General features: G+C 37.9%; 1 protein-coding gene across 8 annotated transcripts in view; it reads right to left on the bottom strand.

Annotated features, from left to right (window-relative positions):
* Cadps2 (calcium dependent secretion activator 2) overlaps positions 1 to 18,922 on the bottom strand; it is a 510,179-nt gene that overhangs the window by 145,385 nt on the left and 345,872 nt on the right. For all 8 annotated transcript variants that reach the window (XM_038320974.1, XM_038320981.1, XM_038320973.1 and 5 more), the window contains exons 10-13: positions 15,760 to 15,868; positions 12,207 to 12,407; positions 2,572 to 2,708; positions 171 to 358 (exon numbers count right to left, since the gene is read on the bottom strand). In XM_038320974.1, the coding sequence (XP_038176902.1) occupies positions 171 to 358; positions 2,572 to 2,708; positions 12,207 to 12,407; positions 15,760 to 15,868 (635 nt within the window). The remainder of the gene's footprint in view (positions 1 to 170; positions 359 to 2,571; positions 2,709 to 12,206; positions 12,408 to 15,759; positions 15,869 to 18,922) is intronic.

The raw sequence follows: 18,922 nt of genomic DNA on the forward strand, positions 1-18,922 counted from the left end.
CACCTAAATCAACAGCATATTGATGTACATTTTTCCTTTGTGTGAATTTTTTTTCCCTAAGAAGTACCTGCTATTTACAGTCTGTTACTAGGTGATGATGGCCAAGCATGTTCTCCCCATCTTCCAGGCAACCCTATACATTTCACCAAGTATTTGCAAGTCAAAAATACCTGTTGCCGTGCACGTGAGAGGCACAGAATGCAAAGCTGTAATGGAGCAGGGTGGGGTCAATGACAGCACCGTTTTCTGAATGTTCCATCAGTTCTGTAAGGTAGCAGAGATGCCTGTGACAGCCTCGCACACCATAGCGGGCACAGTATTCGTCTAACACAAACACCTGGCCAGGGCTAAACCACCCCTGCAAGAGAAAAGAAAAAGACACGTTTTTCCCCACTTAGACTTGCTTTTCTGTATGCACATTTAGGCATTGTAAGCAGCAGCAGCAGCAGCAGCAGCAGCAGCAGCAGCAGCAGCAGCAGCAGCATGTCTTTTAGGGTTTGTTTTATTAGTCATCAGTTTTGGAAGTGACTCAAGGCACTGGCAATCTACTATCTCTGAGACAATGTGTGGCACACGGCTCTTCTCTACTGCTACTCAAAAGCAGTCAAATTCTATTCAGAGGATTTACATTCGTCAGTCACGACGAGTGATGTTCTCTAAACTCTGATTTATTTAGGAGTCAGTTAAAAAGAGAATAAGGTGGGATGGGGGTGGGGAAAAAGGGAGGGAAGTGGGGAAAATGTATAACCCAATTAAAAAACAATAATACACACACACATACACACACACACATGTATATATAAGGAGAATAACAAGGTAGACACTAGCACCAAAACTGACCCATTCACTGAAAGCATTTTATAACATGAACTAGAAAGAAAATTTCAGTAAGTCCATCAGTGACACACATTTGCATGCTTATGCCTGGAATATTTTTCTCAGCCTGTCCTTCTATGATCATAAGAGGTAAGGTTTTCCAGTAGTGGTTTCTTGTTCTTCTGAAGTAAGATGCTCGTTGTGTGAGTGGGGCAGAAAGCAAGCAGCCAGTTTGGTTGATGCTGGAGGGTAGGACTGGGTGGAGCAGCTTCACACAACACCATAGAAAACTAGTTTACAGGAATTAGATTAAAATGATATGTAGAAGAAAGGAGCTTTTAACAGAAACAAAGTAACTATTAAGGAAGAACGGACAGGGATATTACAGGAAAATGTATATACAGGGAAATAAGGGATATCAACTCAATCCCACGTGGAGGCAGGAAAATCACAGTGGACCAGTCCCACACAGTCACTGGTTTCTAGTATTTAGAACTGTCTTATGAAGAAACTTGCATCAGAAATGGGAATAGAATTGTCCAAGACCACAGAGAAAATCACTTAGTGAGTCTTGATTGACAACTAGGTCCATTCTATCCCAAGCAATGTTCCTAATCACACCATATTTTGCTTTCAGTGTATACAAGACAGAGGGTAACATTTTTCCTTCCTTTATCCTTTGCTCCCTCCCTCCATTCCTCTGTCCCTCCCTCCCTCTCGAACTTACTTCCCTCCTTTATTTTTTAAGACCAAGCCTCATTGTTTAGCCCTGGCTGGCCTGAAACTCTTTGTATAGACAAGGATGGTCTTGAACTCATAGAGACCTGACAAATCTGCCTGCCTCTGCTTTTCAACTGCTGCAATTAATGATGTTTGCCACCAATCCCAGCTATTCTTAGACTCATAGACAAATTAATGAATTGCCACTGTAGGTTTCCTCATGTCTATTGGATATCTCCAAAAACTTGAGAACAAACTGTCTGAGTTAGGACTTCAAAGAGAGTATAATTTATTCTATGAAGTCATTAGGCTTGGTATCCATGAGAGTCAGTTAGTGATAGAAAATGCCATTTCCAATAATAAATTGTAGTTAGGCTATAACTTTAATCCCCAGACTCTGTGGTATCAGGAAAACTATAAATTATAGCATCGAAATTTATGTTCATCACAAACCAGATAGCACTTAGCTATTTAAATCATCTTTCTGTCTCTAGCCCTCTGTCCCTTGCCCCTCAATGCCTCTGCCTCTCTCACATTTCAAATTATCTTTGGAGGGCTGGATGAAATTAAAGCTGTCCTGTTTTGTATACCTCATCATATTGTTACTTTTTCTATTTCTTCCTCTGTCGCTTACGTTGTCCTAGGAATCAAAGAGACAAGAGCAAGATAGCAATATCTGCTGAATAGGACATAAGCTTTAAAGTGTCTGTGCAGGTATTGGTGACTCCTATGACAGAGGCTTTCCGTCTATCTTTATTTAAAGCATTCTCCTTTCCGGTCGGCATTGTCTGGGGCCACTAGAGTTCAGCATCTATTCCAGGCTATTCTCCCGTCTATTGAGTGGCACAGCAGTGGTCCTCAAGTGTATAATTTTCAAATTGAGAAGCGATCGATTGGAATTCTTTATTCCCTAACCCCAACCACAGTGATTAAATGAGTCAGGAATAAAATGCTGTTTTTACAGCAACTATTTCTCACTTCTGAAAATCTTTTATTCTAACCTATAGGTGACCAGATAGACAGATTTGTACCCACCAAACAGGAATAGGAATCATTCAGTCTGTGATCCAAAGTCTGTCTCTGAAGAATTCGGAAGAGGAAGGCATGGTCAAGTTTGCAAGGACTAGCAGAAATAAACTCATCCATCCCATGTTTCTGAAAACGGTCTGCATCTGTAAATTCAAAAGGTCACTTACAGTACATTCATGTTTCTGATTTAATAATTAACAATATAGTTTATTAGGAACACAAAATTTAGGCCTCATGATAATAGCGGTCCACACTCTTGCCCTTCAACTCACTGTTTATGACGCAAAAAATACATCATATTAATATGAATTGCAAAGTCTGAAGCCCCCTAATGACACGAGGAAAATCCACAAACCATTTAGAATGAGCACATTCAAAGAAAAACTTTCAACTTCATGTATTTATTATGTGTGTGAGTGTATGCATGTCATGGTGCACATATGGATGTCAGAGAATAACTTGCAGGTCTTGGTTCTTTTGGTTCTGCTACCATGTGGGTTTGAAGAGTCAAATCCAGGTCATCAGGCTTGGTTGCAAATGACTTTATCTGTTGATCCATCACATGGATTCAGATTTCTACTTTTATTCAAAGTGGATTCTAATACCTACTGGAAGAACAATTGTATTTTCCAATTTTAAAGAAAGTTGGGCTAGACATGGTGGTGCACACCATTAATCATAGTACTTGGGACTCAGAGGCTGATGGGTCTCTGTGAGTTTGAGGACAGCCTGATCTACACAGACAAGCCCAGGCCAGACTTGGCTATATACTAAGATGATGTCCAAAAATAGGGGTCAAGGATTGAAGAATTGTTGTATTTTATGAATATCCATGCAAAGAGAAGTAACTGGAAAACAACCAAGGTCTATTCATAAAGGAAATGGCAATGATGGCCGGAAGCCTGCTTTCCAAATGGCAAACTAGGGCAGAGATAAGCACACAGCTTCAGCTGGATCACTTCCAGTCTGCTTTTTGTATGGAGCTTTTAATGGGACCAACTTCAATTGCAGAAATGGCATTGAACGCTCTCAGGCTTCAAGTTTAAGAGACGTGAAAAAGGGAGCATCGTGTCTGTGCAGATATGCAGACAATGCCCCCCGTCCCAAATGGCACTTCAATCAAAGGTTCAAACTTATTGTTCTTTACAGATTGCATCTTTCAATGCCTGTGGACCCCGCGGGTTTATCAAAAGGCACGCTTCTATGATTGCTTTCATTGATGGTATGTTTTGTCCAAGTCTTCAATGTGATTTACTAAATATAGACAGAAAAAAGCCCTACGCATCCCAAAAGGAGTGCTGGGGTGTTACTACATTAGTTCTGTGCTAAGCAGTCAGTGACTGGAGTGGACTCTTTCATGACTGTAAACATGATGCCCATTGTTCCTTCAAATTTACACATAAATCCCTTTCTGGTCATCACAAGAAAAGAGTCCTAAATGCAAGCTAAGTGTAGTTTCTAAAACCTATGTGGAACAACCCTAAATCTGCAAAGGAAAAGAGACAAAAGTTTATTGATCAAACCCAATTATAGAGTCAGGCTCATAATAAAACTCAATATTGATCTGTGGACATGATGCTAACATAATCAGTCACATTTAGATATTTAGTCCAGATCATATTGATCCATGTCAAGTTCAACTTTCAGCCATACTTGTGGATGGAAGAACGGTATAATTCAAGCTGAAGGGTCTTGAGAATCACATTAAAAATAAAAGACACTAAGATGGATGTATAGCTCACGTCCACATAACATGAGAAACCAAATGCAGCAGCAAAGCAATGGAAAACAAGGCACTGGGTACGCAAGGTATGCCATGGTCCTTTCTAAATAAAACACCACTTGTGTTCTGTTACATTTAATGCCTACTCAAATGACAAAATGTATCACATGTTAAGTAGCAGTACATGGATGAATACTAAACTTTTTTTCCTTTGGGTTGAGAAGTAAGACAGTTCAGCTTCTCTTACATCCTGTCTGAAGTCTTGTAAAGGTGAATATATTACAATATGAAACAGCATCCAATGAGTAGGAGGCAGAACACCATGGAAGGCAAAACACACACATCTTCCAGTGGAAGGAACTGATCTAGTTTAGCATCTTCATTGCTCTAAGTACGAAATTTGCTTGGTGTCACCTTTATGAGATGATTATTTCTATAAAATAACTGATGATTTTTATTCATTATTTCTTTCAGCGGAGGTCATAAGAAGCAGTTAAAAATAACGACCATTAATGGTTTATCTGTGGAGAACGGGATATGTAATAAATTTCAGAGGAAAAACCCTCATAATTCTGATGTTATTATAAAGGTTTAAAGAGTCATTTTTAAAAGCAACAGGAAAATAGTCTTAAAATGTATATTTCTGAAAACAAGTCTATAGTTAATTTTTACAATTAAACATTCTTTGAACTAATAAAGCAATATTTTATGAGATATAGCTTCAAATAATTTTTACTAATGTGACAAAGCACAAATGAATGAAAAATTATTTTTGACAATTAGATAAATGCTAACATTATACTCACAAATATTAAGTCACAAATGAATATTCTCCTTCAACTTAGAAAATACATGCAAACCAACTCACTAAAATTTTAAGGTAAAAACCAAAATGAGAGCCAGGAAATGGTGGCACACACCTTTAATCACAGCACTCCAGAGGCAGAGGCAGGTGAATCTCTTGAGTTTAGGCCAGACTGAGCTACAGAGTGAGTTACAGGACAGCCAGGTCTACCTAGAGAAACTCTGTCTCAAAGAAAAAAAAAAAAAAGAAAGAAAAAGAAAAGCAAGGGCTGGTAAGCCGGTTCAGTGGATGAAGGTACTTGCTAACAAGCTTGTTGACATTAGTTGGATACCTAGAATCTGCATAACAGAAGGAGAGAACTGACTGTCTCATTTGTTCTCTGAATACCATACATTTGTGAAGGTACATGCTTGCTACCAAACAAATAAGAATTAAATAATATAATGATGATGACGACGATGATGAATATGATGATGGTAATAATAATAATAATAATAATAATAATAATAATAATAATAATAAACCTATAGTCCCTCAGGGAGGGCTACTGCTTTGTAGAACACATTCTGTAAAGACCCAGTATCTCTGCCTCTATGTCAGAGAAGCAGAATGCAAAACACTGTATGAAAAGATATGTCACCATTAGCTTCTATAAACTCAAGAAGAATTAAAAATGAACTCCAATGAAATTTGGACCTCCCTCTTTGACAAATGTTTTTATTTTGAGCTTTTTCTTTTCCATTCAGTTTTTATGTTTTTCAAAACTAAAGTTGGTTTACTCGTCTGGCCTTTATTTTAAACAAAGAATGGCAATGTATATGAGTGCTTATGGTACATTATGAAGTACAAAGATGGTATCAGCATAAAAACAAAGGAGTCAGTTCAATGCATGCTACTGAACGCTTGTTAGTGTCAACAGAAATTTCATGTTACACATTAGGGTATAGCGTCACAGAATATACAAAGAGTAGAAGAGAGAGGAAAGTGAAGCAGATTGACAGGTCACATGGCACAGTTAATGGTTGTGATAAGAGCAGCTACAATCTTCTTATTTAACAAAACCAGTTAATGCACTGAAGTCTTAATTATACTTTTCATGAAACCTACACCCTTACAAAGCTATTACTTTATATCTTTCGTGTATGTCTACATTTCTTCATTCACATTTTTGTCTCATAAACTAAAACAAAAATTAGCTATAATATTGTCTAATTTTTCATTTTCAGAACATATTTTCACGTAGTTTTCCTTTGGCGTAAGTTATCTACATTTTCAAAAGGACACAGTTGTGACATCTGAATCAGTTAGAAAATGTGTATCCAATCACCTGTACAGCCAGTTATCTGTTGCTTAAAATTGGGTTTTATCAGATTACCTTCAATTAGTGTTTATTGTAAGGAAAAATTATTCAATATTTTTTAAAAGTAAAATCTATAGTACTATTCAAATGTTCACTGCTAGGATGCTAGCAGTTTGGTTTGTCTTCTGAAACAGTGTAAGAAGATTATCAAAATAAGCCAGCAAGGAATGATCTTAAATGATGCCTGTGATAGTGCTATAAATTGTGATGATTAACCTATGGACTAACTACAGATGTGGGGCATGGTAATTGAGAGTGCTGGTGGAGTTTCTATGGTAACAGTTGGATATCTATGCTCTACTATCTTTAGGTGGTATTGTCACCAAGAGTGCTAATAGTAGATGGAATAAAATCTAAATTGGGCAATACTGCTCTTTGTTAGAAAATCAAGAAGTGATAGAGGTCTCAATCAAGTGGAAGCTGAAAATTCGAATGTTGCATTGGGATAATAGCTATGTGGACTCATTAGAAGAGAATAGGAGGTCAACAGCTTCAATTTATACAGATAATACTGACTTGAAATTAACCAACAGAACAAACACAGAAGGACCACCAAAGAGCTCGCTGACTTCTCTGCTATGAGGGTGGCTATTATATTGGGTGGGCACTGACCCCAACTAGCTTTATGTGTCAAAGGACCCACATCTCCAGAAGGGCATCAAAGTCAGAGTTCAGACTGTGCAATGGAGAAATTACTTTGTGTCTGCACTACACAGTAATGACTCTGTTGCTTTTGCTGCTCCTAGTGTGGTGAGCTGTTGTGTACATACAACAGGAAGGACATGAAGACAGAAGGGGTCAACTGAATTAGGAAACTTTGAACAGCAGCTGAGGAGTCTGGGATCAGGACTCAGTAGCAAAGGACTATGATGACAGGGATCACTAGCTGAGACCATTTCTCCTCTGTAAAACACAGAACCACCTTAGATGAAACTGCTGTAATAAAATTCACTTTGCTATGCTTAACACTAAGATATGCTTAAGGGGCTTGCCCACAGCTCCATATACCTTACACAAACCTGTCTGTAAATTTCTTGTAGTTAAAAGTTTACAGGAAGTTACCAGTGGCTTGCATGAGTTGGCATTGCCTTAACCATAAAGCAACACCAGACAGAAAAAAAAGATGTCAGGAAATGTCCCAGGGCAGTCTTTTCAACTCGACAAATGCCTGCATGATTCCATGAGCACTGATGCACACTATCAACCAGTATAAAAAGTGAGTCAATTTAGATGCAAAATTTATAAGGCAGATTATATACATTTTAGATACAGGATAAGCACTTAAAATATTGTTTTAGGTGAGATTTTTTTTGACATTTCAACTGTAATGTCTTTTTCCTTTTTTTATTTCTTAATTTCATTTTAGATTCCATCCAAAGTTATTCCCACCCAGTGACAATTTCTTATTCATGACATTAATGATGCTGTAATGATTGATCTCAATTGTCAACTTGAGCTGGATAATCACCTGGGAGACGGGCCTCTGAGAATTCCTGTGGGAGTTATCCTAATTAACTTAACTGAGGTGAGAGGATCTGCCCACCATGGGTGGTACTATTCCCTAGGGTGCAATCCGGGATGACAGAAGAAGAAGAAAGTGAGCTGAGCTCAGATGCTCATTGAGTTCTTCTTCCTGACTCTGTGTGGCACATGGCTGGCTGCTTCCAGCTCCTGGTCTCTTAGCTTCCCCAGCATGATCGAGTGTATTTTGAACTGTGAGCCAAAAAAGTCTTTCTTCCTTAAGCTATATTTGTCTGGGTATCTTAGCATAGTAACAGAAAGGTAACTAAGACTGGTATAGCTATTTAAAGAAATGAGAAACCAAGCCTCTAATTCCAGCATTTTAGATGCTGATGCAGGAAGATTACAGACCACGAGTTCCATCATGAAACATTGTCTTAAAAACAAAAGCCAACTAACAGCAAGAAAAAACACAGACTTCATCAAAAATTGATATACATCTCTTTTGAAAAGAACTGTTATAATTTATAGTAAATCAAGCCACAGATGAGAAAATATTTGTCAAGTAACAAGTCTGACAAATATCTTGCATCCAGAATATAGAAACATCTCTCAAAACTCAATAATAATAATAAAATTCAAACTAAATATAGTAGAGGTCAACTAACAGAGAAGATAAATGGACAGTAAATGACCACAAAAGGAATAGTGTCGCCAGAAACCATAGGTTATTAATGAAAACCAGGGGTGGGTTACCTACAAGATTTTGGTTAGAATCCTCTGAGGCCCCTAAAGCAATACAGACATTTACTATGTCTGAACGCTGCTTACCAGAACTAGACAGGCAAACTCTACTACTGAAGACGCCACATGTTTTGGTTGCAGCACATATAGAAATCTAGCTAGAACCAAGATGAAAGCTTTCTTCCTGCTACCAAGCTGCCATAATGCCCAAAGATACTATGCAGGCTGTTTGGGGGAAGGGCCGGGGCAGTATTTATCAGTAAGAGTCACACTCAGTTGTGGACCTCATGTGCTCTGTTACTGACTAGCCAGACATAAAGATTCCCTGTGCTGCAATAGTAGCAAGCTAGAAATAGGAGCAACCAACTTCATTTTGATTGGATAGGAGGCCTACTCCACAGGAAAGATTTACCTCTGATGCTACGAGCCTGGTCAAAACCCATGGCTTAGGAGGTCATCCGCCACAGTGAAGAAGCTGTTCTCATTTTTGTTAAAATGGACACAGCATACTTCTCAATAACTATGTGTATATGCATTAGCTTTGGTCAAAGAAGCTCCCTTTTACAGTTTTCTATTTCTATTACAATAGAATAACCGCAGAGACTCGGAAATGATAAATAAAATGCAGAGCCTAAAAAAAACTGCTAAATATTTTTCCTTAAATAGAAGAACCACTTTACTCCCTCTAAAGTTCAGAGAACACCATAAAGGAGGGACTGAAAAGCATCCAAGAGTAAAAGAGAAGAGAATGAGGAAAGGAGTGAGATGAACTGCTGCGTGTAGAGACACACATGGCCCCAAACGCCCTGAGTATAGACAGTTAATAGTTACGGGAAGATGGCGATGCATTTTCTTCACTGTAATTACCAGCAAGAAACTCATATATAAAAAAAAAAAACAACCCTCACCCAGGATCCTTCAAGAAACCCTAAAATCTTCACTGTATCACACACAAAAATAAACAGGAAAATTAAAAAAAAAATCATGAATGTAGAAAGGAGACTGGTTGGGAGTAGGAAAGACGCCTATAAAAGTGGGAGGGGAGCAAGAGAGGGCAATGAAAGATGCAAACAATAAAAACACATCATGTGCACGTGTGAAAATGGTCTAATCAAACCCATTAGTATGGATTGTTAAAAGTTATGCTACTTCACAGTAAAAAATATGTTCGCATATGGGCAACAATACACTAGAAAAATAGGAAATATAGACATAAGAACAATCTAAGCATGACATGTTTAGAAATTAGCCAGGCTAAGAATAAAGGAGTGCTCTATAGATAAGAGGTTAGTGTTAAAAAAAACAGTGTAAGAGTTCTGAGTAAATGAAGATTTATTACATAGGTGCAGCTGAAACAAGTTAGTATCAATCAGGTAAGATTTCGGATACATTCTAAGGATTTTTCTCCTCTATGAGAGTAAACAGGAAACATATAAAGCGACTATAGTGATATTTTATTTGTGTTTTAATAAATAAAGTTTGCCCGAATATCAGAGTGCAGAAAAGCTGGCCACACTAGACAGCCATAGAGGCCGGGCAGTGATGGTGCATGCCTTTAATCCCGGCACTAGAGAGGAAGATAAGGCAGGAGGAGAGAGAAGCAGTGACACCTGCTCTGGTCTGGTAGAGAACACTGCAGTCTACAGTCATTCTGAGGCCAGGATCACCCCTTTGTTTGTCTGAGTCTTGGTAGAGATAAGAACTCTCTAGTGGTTGACTGCTTTGCTTTTCTGATCTTCACTATGAGCCCTAATATCTATCTCTGAGTGTTTAGTATTTGTGCTACAAGTGAACGTAACAGTAGACAGATGCACTCCATTATCACAAAGTAAATAGCAAGGAGAATGGGATTAGGTTCACACACGGAAACAGGAACGAGAACTTTAAACAGAGAGGAACAAGAAACGAATACTACAATTTATTACTTGTGAGGCACGGACTGCTCACATATCAAACACGGACTTTCAAGAAGACAAAGAGGTTCACATTAAATACCGTGGAACAGTATCCCACAAGATAAAGGACAGAGTATGGTCTATGAATGTGGACAAAATACTTTGTCTATGGATGTGGAAAGAATCCTATTCTAAATACTATTATGTCTATTTGTCTACGGAGAATCCAAGTCAGGAGAAACAAGAGTATAGATTATCCAGAAGGGGCAAAATAATTCAGGGATAATGTCTGCTGAGCAATAAAAATACACAGAGGAAGGGAAGCATTCTATTGTGTGTGTGTGTGTGTGTGTGTGTGTGTACTTATATAAGTATGCATGTAAGCTGAGGGAGCCTTATATCTGATGGCTCAATATGATAGCCCATGGCATCATTTCTAACCTGATATTTTCATTAGAAAAGATGCAATTGACGTGGCCAGGCTGACTGAAATGTCTAAATGAGCCCCAGAACGAGCTCTCTGCACTCCACGTGGAGTGTAGCATAGTTAACAAGTGACTATGCACTACTGTGGCAACAGCCTCCTGAAATGTGAAGCAAGGCATCCAAAGGTGGTAAAGGAGTTGAGATGAAGGCACAAATCCCACCTTTAATTGTTTGTCCTCTTTAGAGCCTTTAAAGATGCTCCGATGTAATCTATTGCAGAGTGTCTAAGAAGGAGAGGGTAATTATTTGATGCATGAAAAGGAAAAGAAGAAAATAATGCATGTCAAGATGTTACTATCCCGCAGAAGAATCTTGACAATAAAAAGCCACAACTTGAGCTTAAAGATAGAGACAGAATGCTTTATGTAGAAGTAAGAGAAGTTTTCTAAAAGAGTGTAACGAGATAAAGCCTTGGGTGCAGTGATCACTGCCAGTGTGTTTGGACCTGCTCCTAATGCTGCTACATTGCACACATTAGCCACTCTGAATCAACAGGAAAGATGCACTACATCTGAATGTTTCAAATCAGCATACAGAAACTGAGAGAACATTAAAGTGTTTGGAGATAAGAAAAGCTGGGTTTTTTCTTCCTTTTTTACTATATGTTCCTCTTATCATTCTACAACACAGAAGGGATTAGCCCAATTATCCTTGCAGTCCAAAAACAAATGCACAGTGTGATTCTTCTATTTTCAGTGGAATTTCATCAAATTTAACTTCACAATATTTTCATCCTAATAAGAAACCTTGGCTAGAGATACAAAAAAACAAAATGAAATTTGCTTTTGGAATGTCTGCAGAATTTTTAAAAATGTTTTGAGATTATAATATAACTGCAACATTTCTCCCTTCCTTTTCCTTGCTCCAAAATCTCCCAGGTCTTCTTCAGATTCTTAGCCTCTTTATTATTATTATTACTATTTGCTATTACATGCATTTATGTATACATATATATTCCTAAATATAAGCTGCTCAGTCTGTCAACACACAGGTATCACTCCAGATTTATGTGGAAAAATTAGAGAACTGATTCTATATCTAATAGAAACTTCTTTTATTTAATTAGTTAATTAATAATACAAACTATAATACCGAACAAATTTCCTTCAGTTTTATATTTTATTAAGGTTATTAATTGATAATCAGATTAATTTTCACAAAACTTACAAAGCTGAGCTTCTGCATGGAGAGTTCCTCCTTTAGGATTTAGCTTCTGGCTTTGAACCACAGGAACTGGTTTATAAGACTGGCCCGTGGCCCTGTACATGGCTTGTACCCATAATATTCTGTCTTGTTCATCATCACTGGCGAATATGACAGTATCCCCTTCTTTAACAGCGTTAAAAAACACCTGACCACCCTGAAGGCCTGTGGAAGAAGAGAGACACCATTAAAATTTAAATGACTGGCAGATTCTATTTACCCAGCCTCATCTGTTTTGAGCCCAATGCTTCAAATGATCTTAGTTGCGAATTGTATCCTTAGTCCACAATTTAAAGGGACAGAGCAAAAACACGTCTACATACAGATCAGGGAGACATTCAGCTCTCGACAAGAGAGCATTAGGTAGTAAAACACACCCTCCCCCATAGAAACGCAGAGTGAAATCTGTTATTCTGTGCCAGAGGACAGAATAAACACTTTGTGTTGGCATATATACCATTCCACATGGAAGTGAAATATGAATTTAGGGGAAATAAAAATTCAGGTAAGGCAGAAGTGATACTTCAGTTTGGAATGCCGTTTAGCCTTTGGCATTTCTATTTGTAAGTGAACAATTAGAGAATATGGCCACCCATTTGTACTTCATCTCGGTATGTTATATAAATATGTATTTAAGTCTTATTACCTGTGTTTTTTTAACATTGATGATTAATTTCACTATCTTCCATATATCCAATTATGCGCTCATTTTCAAGCAGCGTGTGTTCAGTCCTACAGCCACCATAGATGGAAGAGCACACACACCTGGAATCTTGATCTCAGAGTATTTGGAGTTTGGACTTGAGCTCGTTGCAAGTAATGAGTTACGTGAAGGATGAGATCCCAGTCTTAACACCAATCTCACAAACACTTATACCCAGAACATGAAAGCAATTTTTATACAGTATTCTTATTGTCCATGGATTTTAACTCCAACTTGTCAAATAAGGCCAAATGTAAAATTTTCTAGCTGTGGCATCATATAAATCTTCAAAAAATGTTTCAGACTTTGATTTTAAATTTACTATTAGGTCCTTTTCAAACTACTTTAACATACATGGAGGGACAAAAATATAAGAAAGTGTTTTGTGGAGAAAATTAGAATATAATATATATGTTGGAGGAGTGGTATTAACTTTAACTGGGATGAAGACCTACCTTCATGAACCTGAGGCCAGTCTTGTCTACATAGTGAGTTTCAGGTTAGCCAGCGATATATAGACTCTGTCTCAAAATTTGTCTGTCTGTCTGTATATTTACATATACCATTTATTGCCATTTCATTATCTTCTCTGTAATTTTGCTTTCCAGTGATGTTTCTGCATGTATCTCATCTAATTTTTCTATCAGCAAAATTTAAGTATATTATTGTACAAAAATTATAGAGATGAAAATAGGTCTATATCGATCTCCATGAACAAAACTTAAGTCCAAATGGATCAAAGACCTCAACATAAATCCAGCCACACTGAACCTCACTGAAGAGAAAGTGGGAAGTAGCCTTGAATACATGGACACAGGAGACCACTTCTGAAATAAAACACCAGTAGCACAGACTCTGAGAGCAACAATTAACAAATGGGACCTTCTGAAATTGAGAATATTCTATAAGGCAAAGAACATAGTCACTAAGACAAAATGGCAGCTGACTGAATGGGAAAAAATCTTCACCAACCCCACATTGAACAGAGGACTAATCTCCAAAATATATAAAGAACTCAAGAAACTAGACATCAAATTACCAAATAATCCAATCAAAAAATGTGATACAGATCTAAAGAGAAAATTCACAAAAGAAGAATTGCAAATGGCCAAAAGACACTTAAGGAATCCTTAGTCATCAGAGAAATTCAAACTGAAACAACTTTGAGATACAATCTTACACCTGTCAGAATGGATAAGATCAAAAACACCAACAATAGCTTATGCTGGAGATGATTTGGTGTAAAGGGAATACTCTTCCATTGCTGGTGGGAATGCAAACTTGTACAACCACTTTGGAAATCAGTATGGTGGTTTCTCAGAAAACTGGGAATCAGTCTACCTCAGGACCCAGAAATACCACTCTTGGGCATATACCCAAAGGATGCTCAATCATACTACAAAGGCATTTATTCAACTATGTTTATAGCAGCATTATTCATAATAGCTAGACCCTGGAAAGAACCTAGATGCCCTCAACTGAAGAATGGATAAACAAAATGTGGTACAATTACACAATGGAGTACTACTTAGTGGTAAAAAAAAAAGACATCCTGAATTTTGCATGCAAATAGATGGAACTAGAAAAGAAATCCTGACTTAGGTAACCCAGACTCAGAAAGATGAGTATGGTATGTACTCACTCATAGTGGATACCAGCAGTAAAGCAAAGGATAATGAGTTTACAGTCAATGACCCCAGAAAAGCTAAGTAACAAGGAGAACCCTAAGAGAGACATTCATGGATTCCCCCTGGGAAGGAGAAACAGACAAGATCTCCTGAATAAATTAGGAGTTGGGAGAAGGGAGGGTGGAAGGGGAGGTGAAAGGGAGAAGGGGAGGGAGGAGAAGAACATAAGGGAATGGGATGCTCAGGAAGGGGGAAGGACTGTGAGGGAGAGAGAGGAAAGAGGTATCTTGATAGAGGGGTCCATAAAATGGCTAGGGAAAAACATGGCACTAGGGAACTTTCCAGGAATCCACAAGGATGACCCCAGCTAAGACTCTAAGCAACAGTGGAGAGGATGCCTAAATTTGCCTTGCCCTGTAATCAGACTGGTGACTACCTTAATTGTCATCATAGAACCTTCATCCAGCAACTGATAGAAGCTGATAGAGAGATCTACAGTGAAGCACTGGGCTGAGCTATCTGAGACCAGCCCAAGAGAAGGAGCGATAATATGAGCAAAGGGGTCAAGACCATAATGGGATACCCACAGAAACAGCTGACCTGAGCTAGTGAGAACTCACTGACTCTGGGCTGATAGCTGTGGAACCTGCATAGGACCAAATTAGGTCTACTGAATGTGGGGGACAATTGTGAGGCTTGGGGCCACTGGTAGTGGGACGAGGATTTAACCCTAGTGCTTGAACTAGCATCTAGGAGCACATTCCTTTTGAGGGATACCTTGCTCAGCCAAGATATAGGGGGAGAGCCGTGGTCTTGCCTTCAAGTGAAGTGTCAGACTTTGTTGACTTCCCATGGAAGGAAGCCTTACCCTTTCTGAGGAGTGGATAGGGAGGTTGGGTGGAGGGAAGGTGAGAGAAGCAGAAGGAGGGGAGGAAGTGCGAATGGGGATAGCCATGTAAAATGAGAAAAAACTATATTAAAAATTATTAATTAAAAAAATAAAAAATTATAGAGATGGAGATGATGGTAAAAGACATAATTTGAACCTTAAAGCCTTGTCCATTTGCATGAGCTTCAGATAAGCCTTCAATTCATCAAGGGGCATTTTAAGTGGAGAACAAATACAGAAGACTACGAAGCTGTGGATATCCACACACGACTGGAAAAGTGGTTCATGTAGCATTACCTGGGTGGGGGTCTGTGTAATCCACAGTGTATCCTTCAAGTTGCATTAATTCCTGTGGTTCAGACTTCTTTTCTCTGTAACTGCACATAGCGAAGGTGTACTGGCTAACCTGCTCAGTGGAAACAGAAAGGTGGGGATAGAGAAAATAAATTGTTTTCAGTTAAAAAATAATAATAATCAAGTTTAACTTTTAGTTTTTCTTTACCCAGACTTCTCTCCAAGCAGAAACATGTAATTCACATGTAAATTATTCTGTATTAGCATTCCTCCACACCCAGCTCTGAGTCTGAAACACCTTTCCTAGGTCAAATGGCAGTTAGCGCTCACATGATGAGGATGGTGACCTAATGTTTCCCTGCCAGGTATACTTACGCAGGAGACGGAAAACCAACCAGCCAGATGTGATACTACTTCACATTCACTCTTTCTGTATATTCACAAATCTGCACGCAGCTCCTTTTGGTCCCTAACTAAGCATAAACAGCGAATGGGTCTCCAGTTTTCCACAGTTACGTAGGCGCTATATATCACATCTGTCTTAGTAAGAGAACTCTCAAACATTGTCTTTGTTTCATCCTAATCTGGTCTTGATTACAGCAAACTGATTACTCCTAATCCACTACCAACTCCAGAGTTCATCCTTATCTGTATTTCCACCTCATTCTGGTGCAATTAGTATGTTAGCATTTAGTAATAGGATACTTCACTGTTAAAATATATAATCGGATACATTAAATATCAATTTATACTTTATTAACATTACATTTCTCTAATATTAATGTACTTTCTGCTTATTTGTTTTCTTGCTGTTCACTGCTTCTTGAATCTCATTTCATCATTTTGAATTTAGTTCCTTCCGTTAATAGAAGCTATTCTGTTCTTATTCATAAATGACAGTCTGCTTTCTACTCCGGCAATCCTATCAGCATTTTGAAGGTAATATTCCATTTTTAAAAGGGTTATGTGTCCATGCTGAAAACTCTGGCAAAAGTTCAATTGTATTCTCCTTATAGTCAATCCTCCTCCTTTGTGGCTGTTCTTAAATGTTCTCTCCATCTTTGGTGGTGTCATGATGGTCTGTTGGTAAATGTGCTCTGCATCAAGCCTAACATGACTAGAGTTTGACCCCTAAGACTCACACAGCAGTAGAGAGCAGACTCCATTAGACTGTCCTTTATTTCTACGCAGACTCAGTGATACCCACACACATACATATGCAAATAAACAATGTAACAAGAAGGTTGTTTTCCTCTCTACTCACTTTAGTTTCCCTGTGAACTCTTTGGGAGTGACAAGCATATCCTAGTTAGGATCCTGTGTGTCTTCTCTTGGATAATTTCTGGCAATATCAATTTTAGATCTTATCATTATTCCAAACATTGATTTTGTCCCATTTTTGGTCTATTTTTCTTCCTTTCAATTTTATAAAAAGTATCCTGGAGCTTACATGCTTTCCTATATACTCTTTAACCAATTATGTATTTCATTTTTCTCCATCTGTCCATTTTGGGTTGCAGTTAATTTCTTTAGAGTCCTATAAATAGTTGCATTTGTGATCTTTATTGTAGTTTATTTTAATTTTTATTACAGATTCTTTCAATTTACTGTTTAACCTCCCCTTCTGTAAGATTTACATCTCAGGGTCTGTATTTTTAAGGTATCTAAGTTCCACGTTTGGAAAGTGCCTGATTTAAATCCCTTGTTTGGTTTCCACAGTGTGATGTTCTGTTCTTACATTATGGGTTCTTTCATTAAAATTGTGAGATGTTTAGAAATAAAAACAGCTTAAACAAAACTGTTCTATAGTTTATGTATGTGATAGTTTAATGGCTGAAGTCCTAAGGATAAAAACAGTTTAGTTTCATAATATTAGATCATTAGCTCTTTCAATATAACTTTCTAGGTGGATATTCTATGAAGTCTGAGTAAATAACTGATATCTCCATGTTCTTTATTCTAGATGTCCCAGGGTTAAGATCAGGCTAGAGTATTTTATATAATTTTTTCATTTATTTTATTTTTTGTTATATGCTACCTTCCCCTCCCTCTCTCTCTGTGTATGAGTGTATGTGAGTTACATGTACATGACATGAACACAGGTAAGGAACCTTCCATGGAGCTGGAGTTGTAGGTGACTGTGAGCCACCTGACTCGGGAGCTGGGAGATGAGAACCTGGCCCCTCTGTAGTGCAATATGAGCTTTTCAAACCCGAGTCAGCTCTTCACAACCTCTTCATTTCTTACCTTTGATATTTCATTTATATTTAATAAAATGAAGATATTGCGTACAAGTTAACAGAAATTTTGAAGGCTAACTTTTGTACACATTTAGACACTAAATACAAACTCAAGTGTACAAGGCTGGGGTGGATTATTTTCTTAGTCCTTCATTTCATTGGATTGTTTTCTAATTTACTTATGATCTATATTTTAAATTCTGTCTTTGGGTATATATCAATTATGGCTTCCTCTGATTGGACAATAAATATCAAGCATACCAGCTTAATTCCACATTCCAGCTGCCACTGCAGTGACAGACCCAAATCATATGGAAGCTTACATTTTGTTTTAGATCTCTGGCCCTTTTTCTTGTAATTCAGCTTAGCATATAAGACGATGTATAATATATACAATACAGTACTTCCAGGTGTTGGACAAGAAAATGTTTATCTCCTAGAATTGGAGACTGAACCCAGGGTCTTCAATAGATTAGGTACACATTCTGCCACCAGGTTCCATCCCTAACCCTTGTTCCTATGACAAAAGATCACAGCATAGCCTGGTAGTGAATTTAATAATCCTCCTGCTTCAGCCTCCCCAGTTACTGGATACTAGGAATGTGTCACCATGGTCATCTCAAAAAACAACTGTTAGTATTACAACTAGACCACACTACCAAATTAAATACCTTAGCCGGGACTGTTATTTCCCCACCCCATGGACTTGCTGATTAAGAGATCTAATTTCTGTCTTTGAGATATGAACCTAAGAGACATCAAATGCCAACTTGTCATTCCAGACATAAAAACAATTACAGTGCTGGGCCCAGTATATAAAATAGAGCAAAATGTGTCCAACTTGTCTTAGGGGTAATTTATTGTAATTAGATGTTAAGGGCTTTGGCAATCAATGCTTTCACAATACATTAGTAACAATATAAAAG

The sequence above is a fragment of the Arvicola amphibius genome, chromosome 2 (assembly GCF_903992535.2).
Source record: "Arvicola amphibius chromosome 2, mArvAmp1.2, whole genome shotgun sequence".
NCBI classification, from domain to species: Eukaryota; Metazoa; Chordata; class Mammalia; order Rodentia; family Cricetidae; genus Arvicola; species Arvicola amphibius.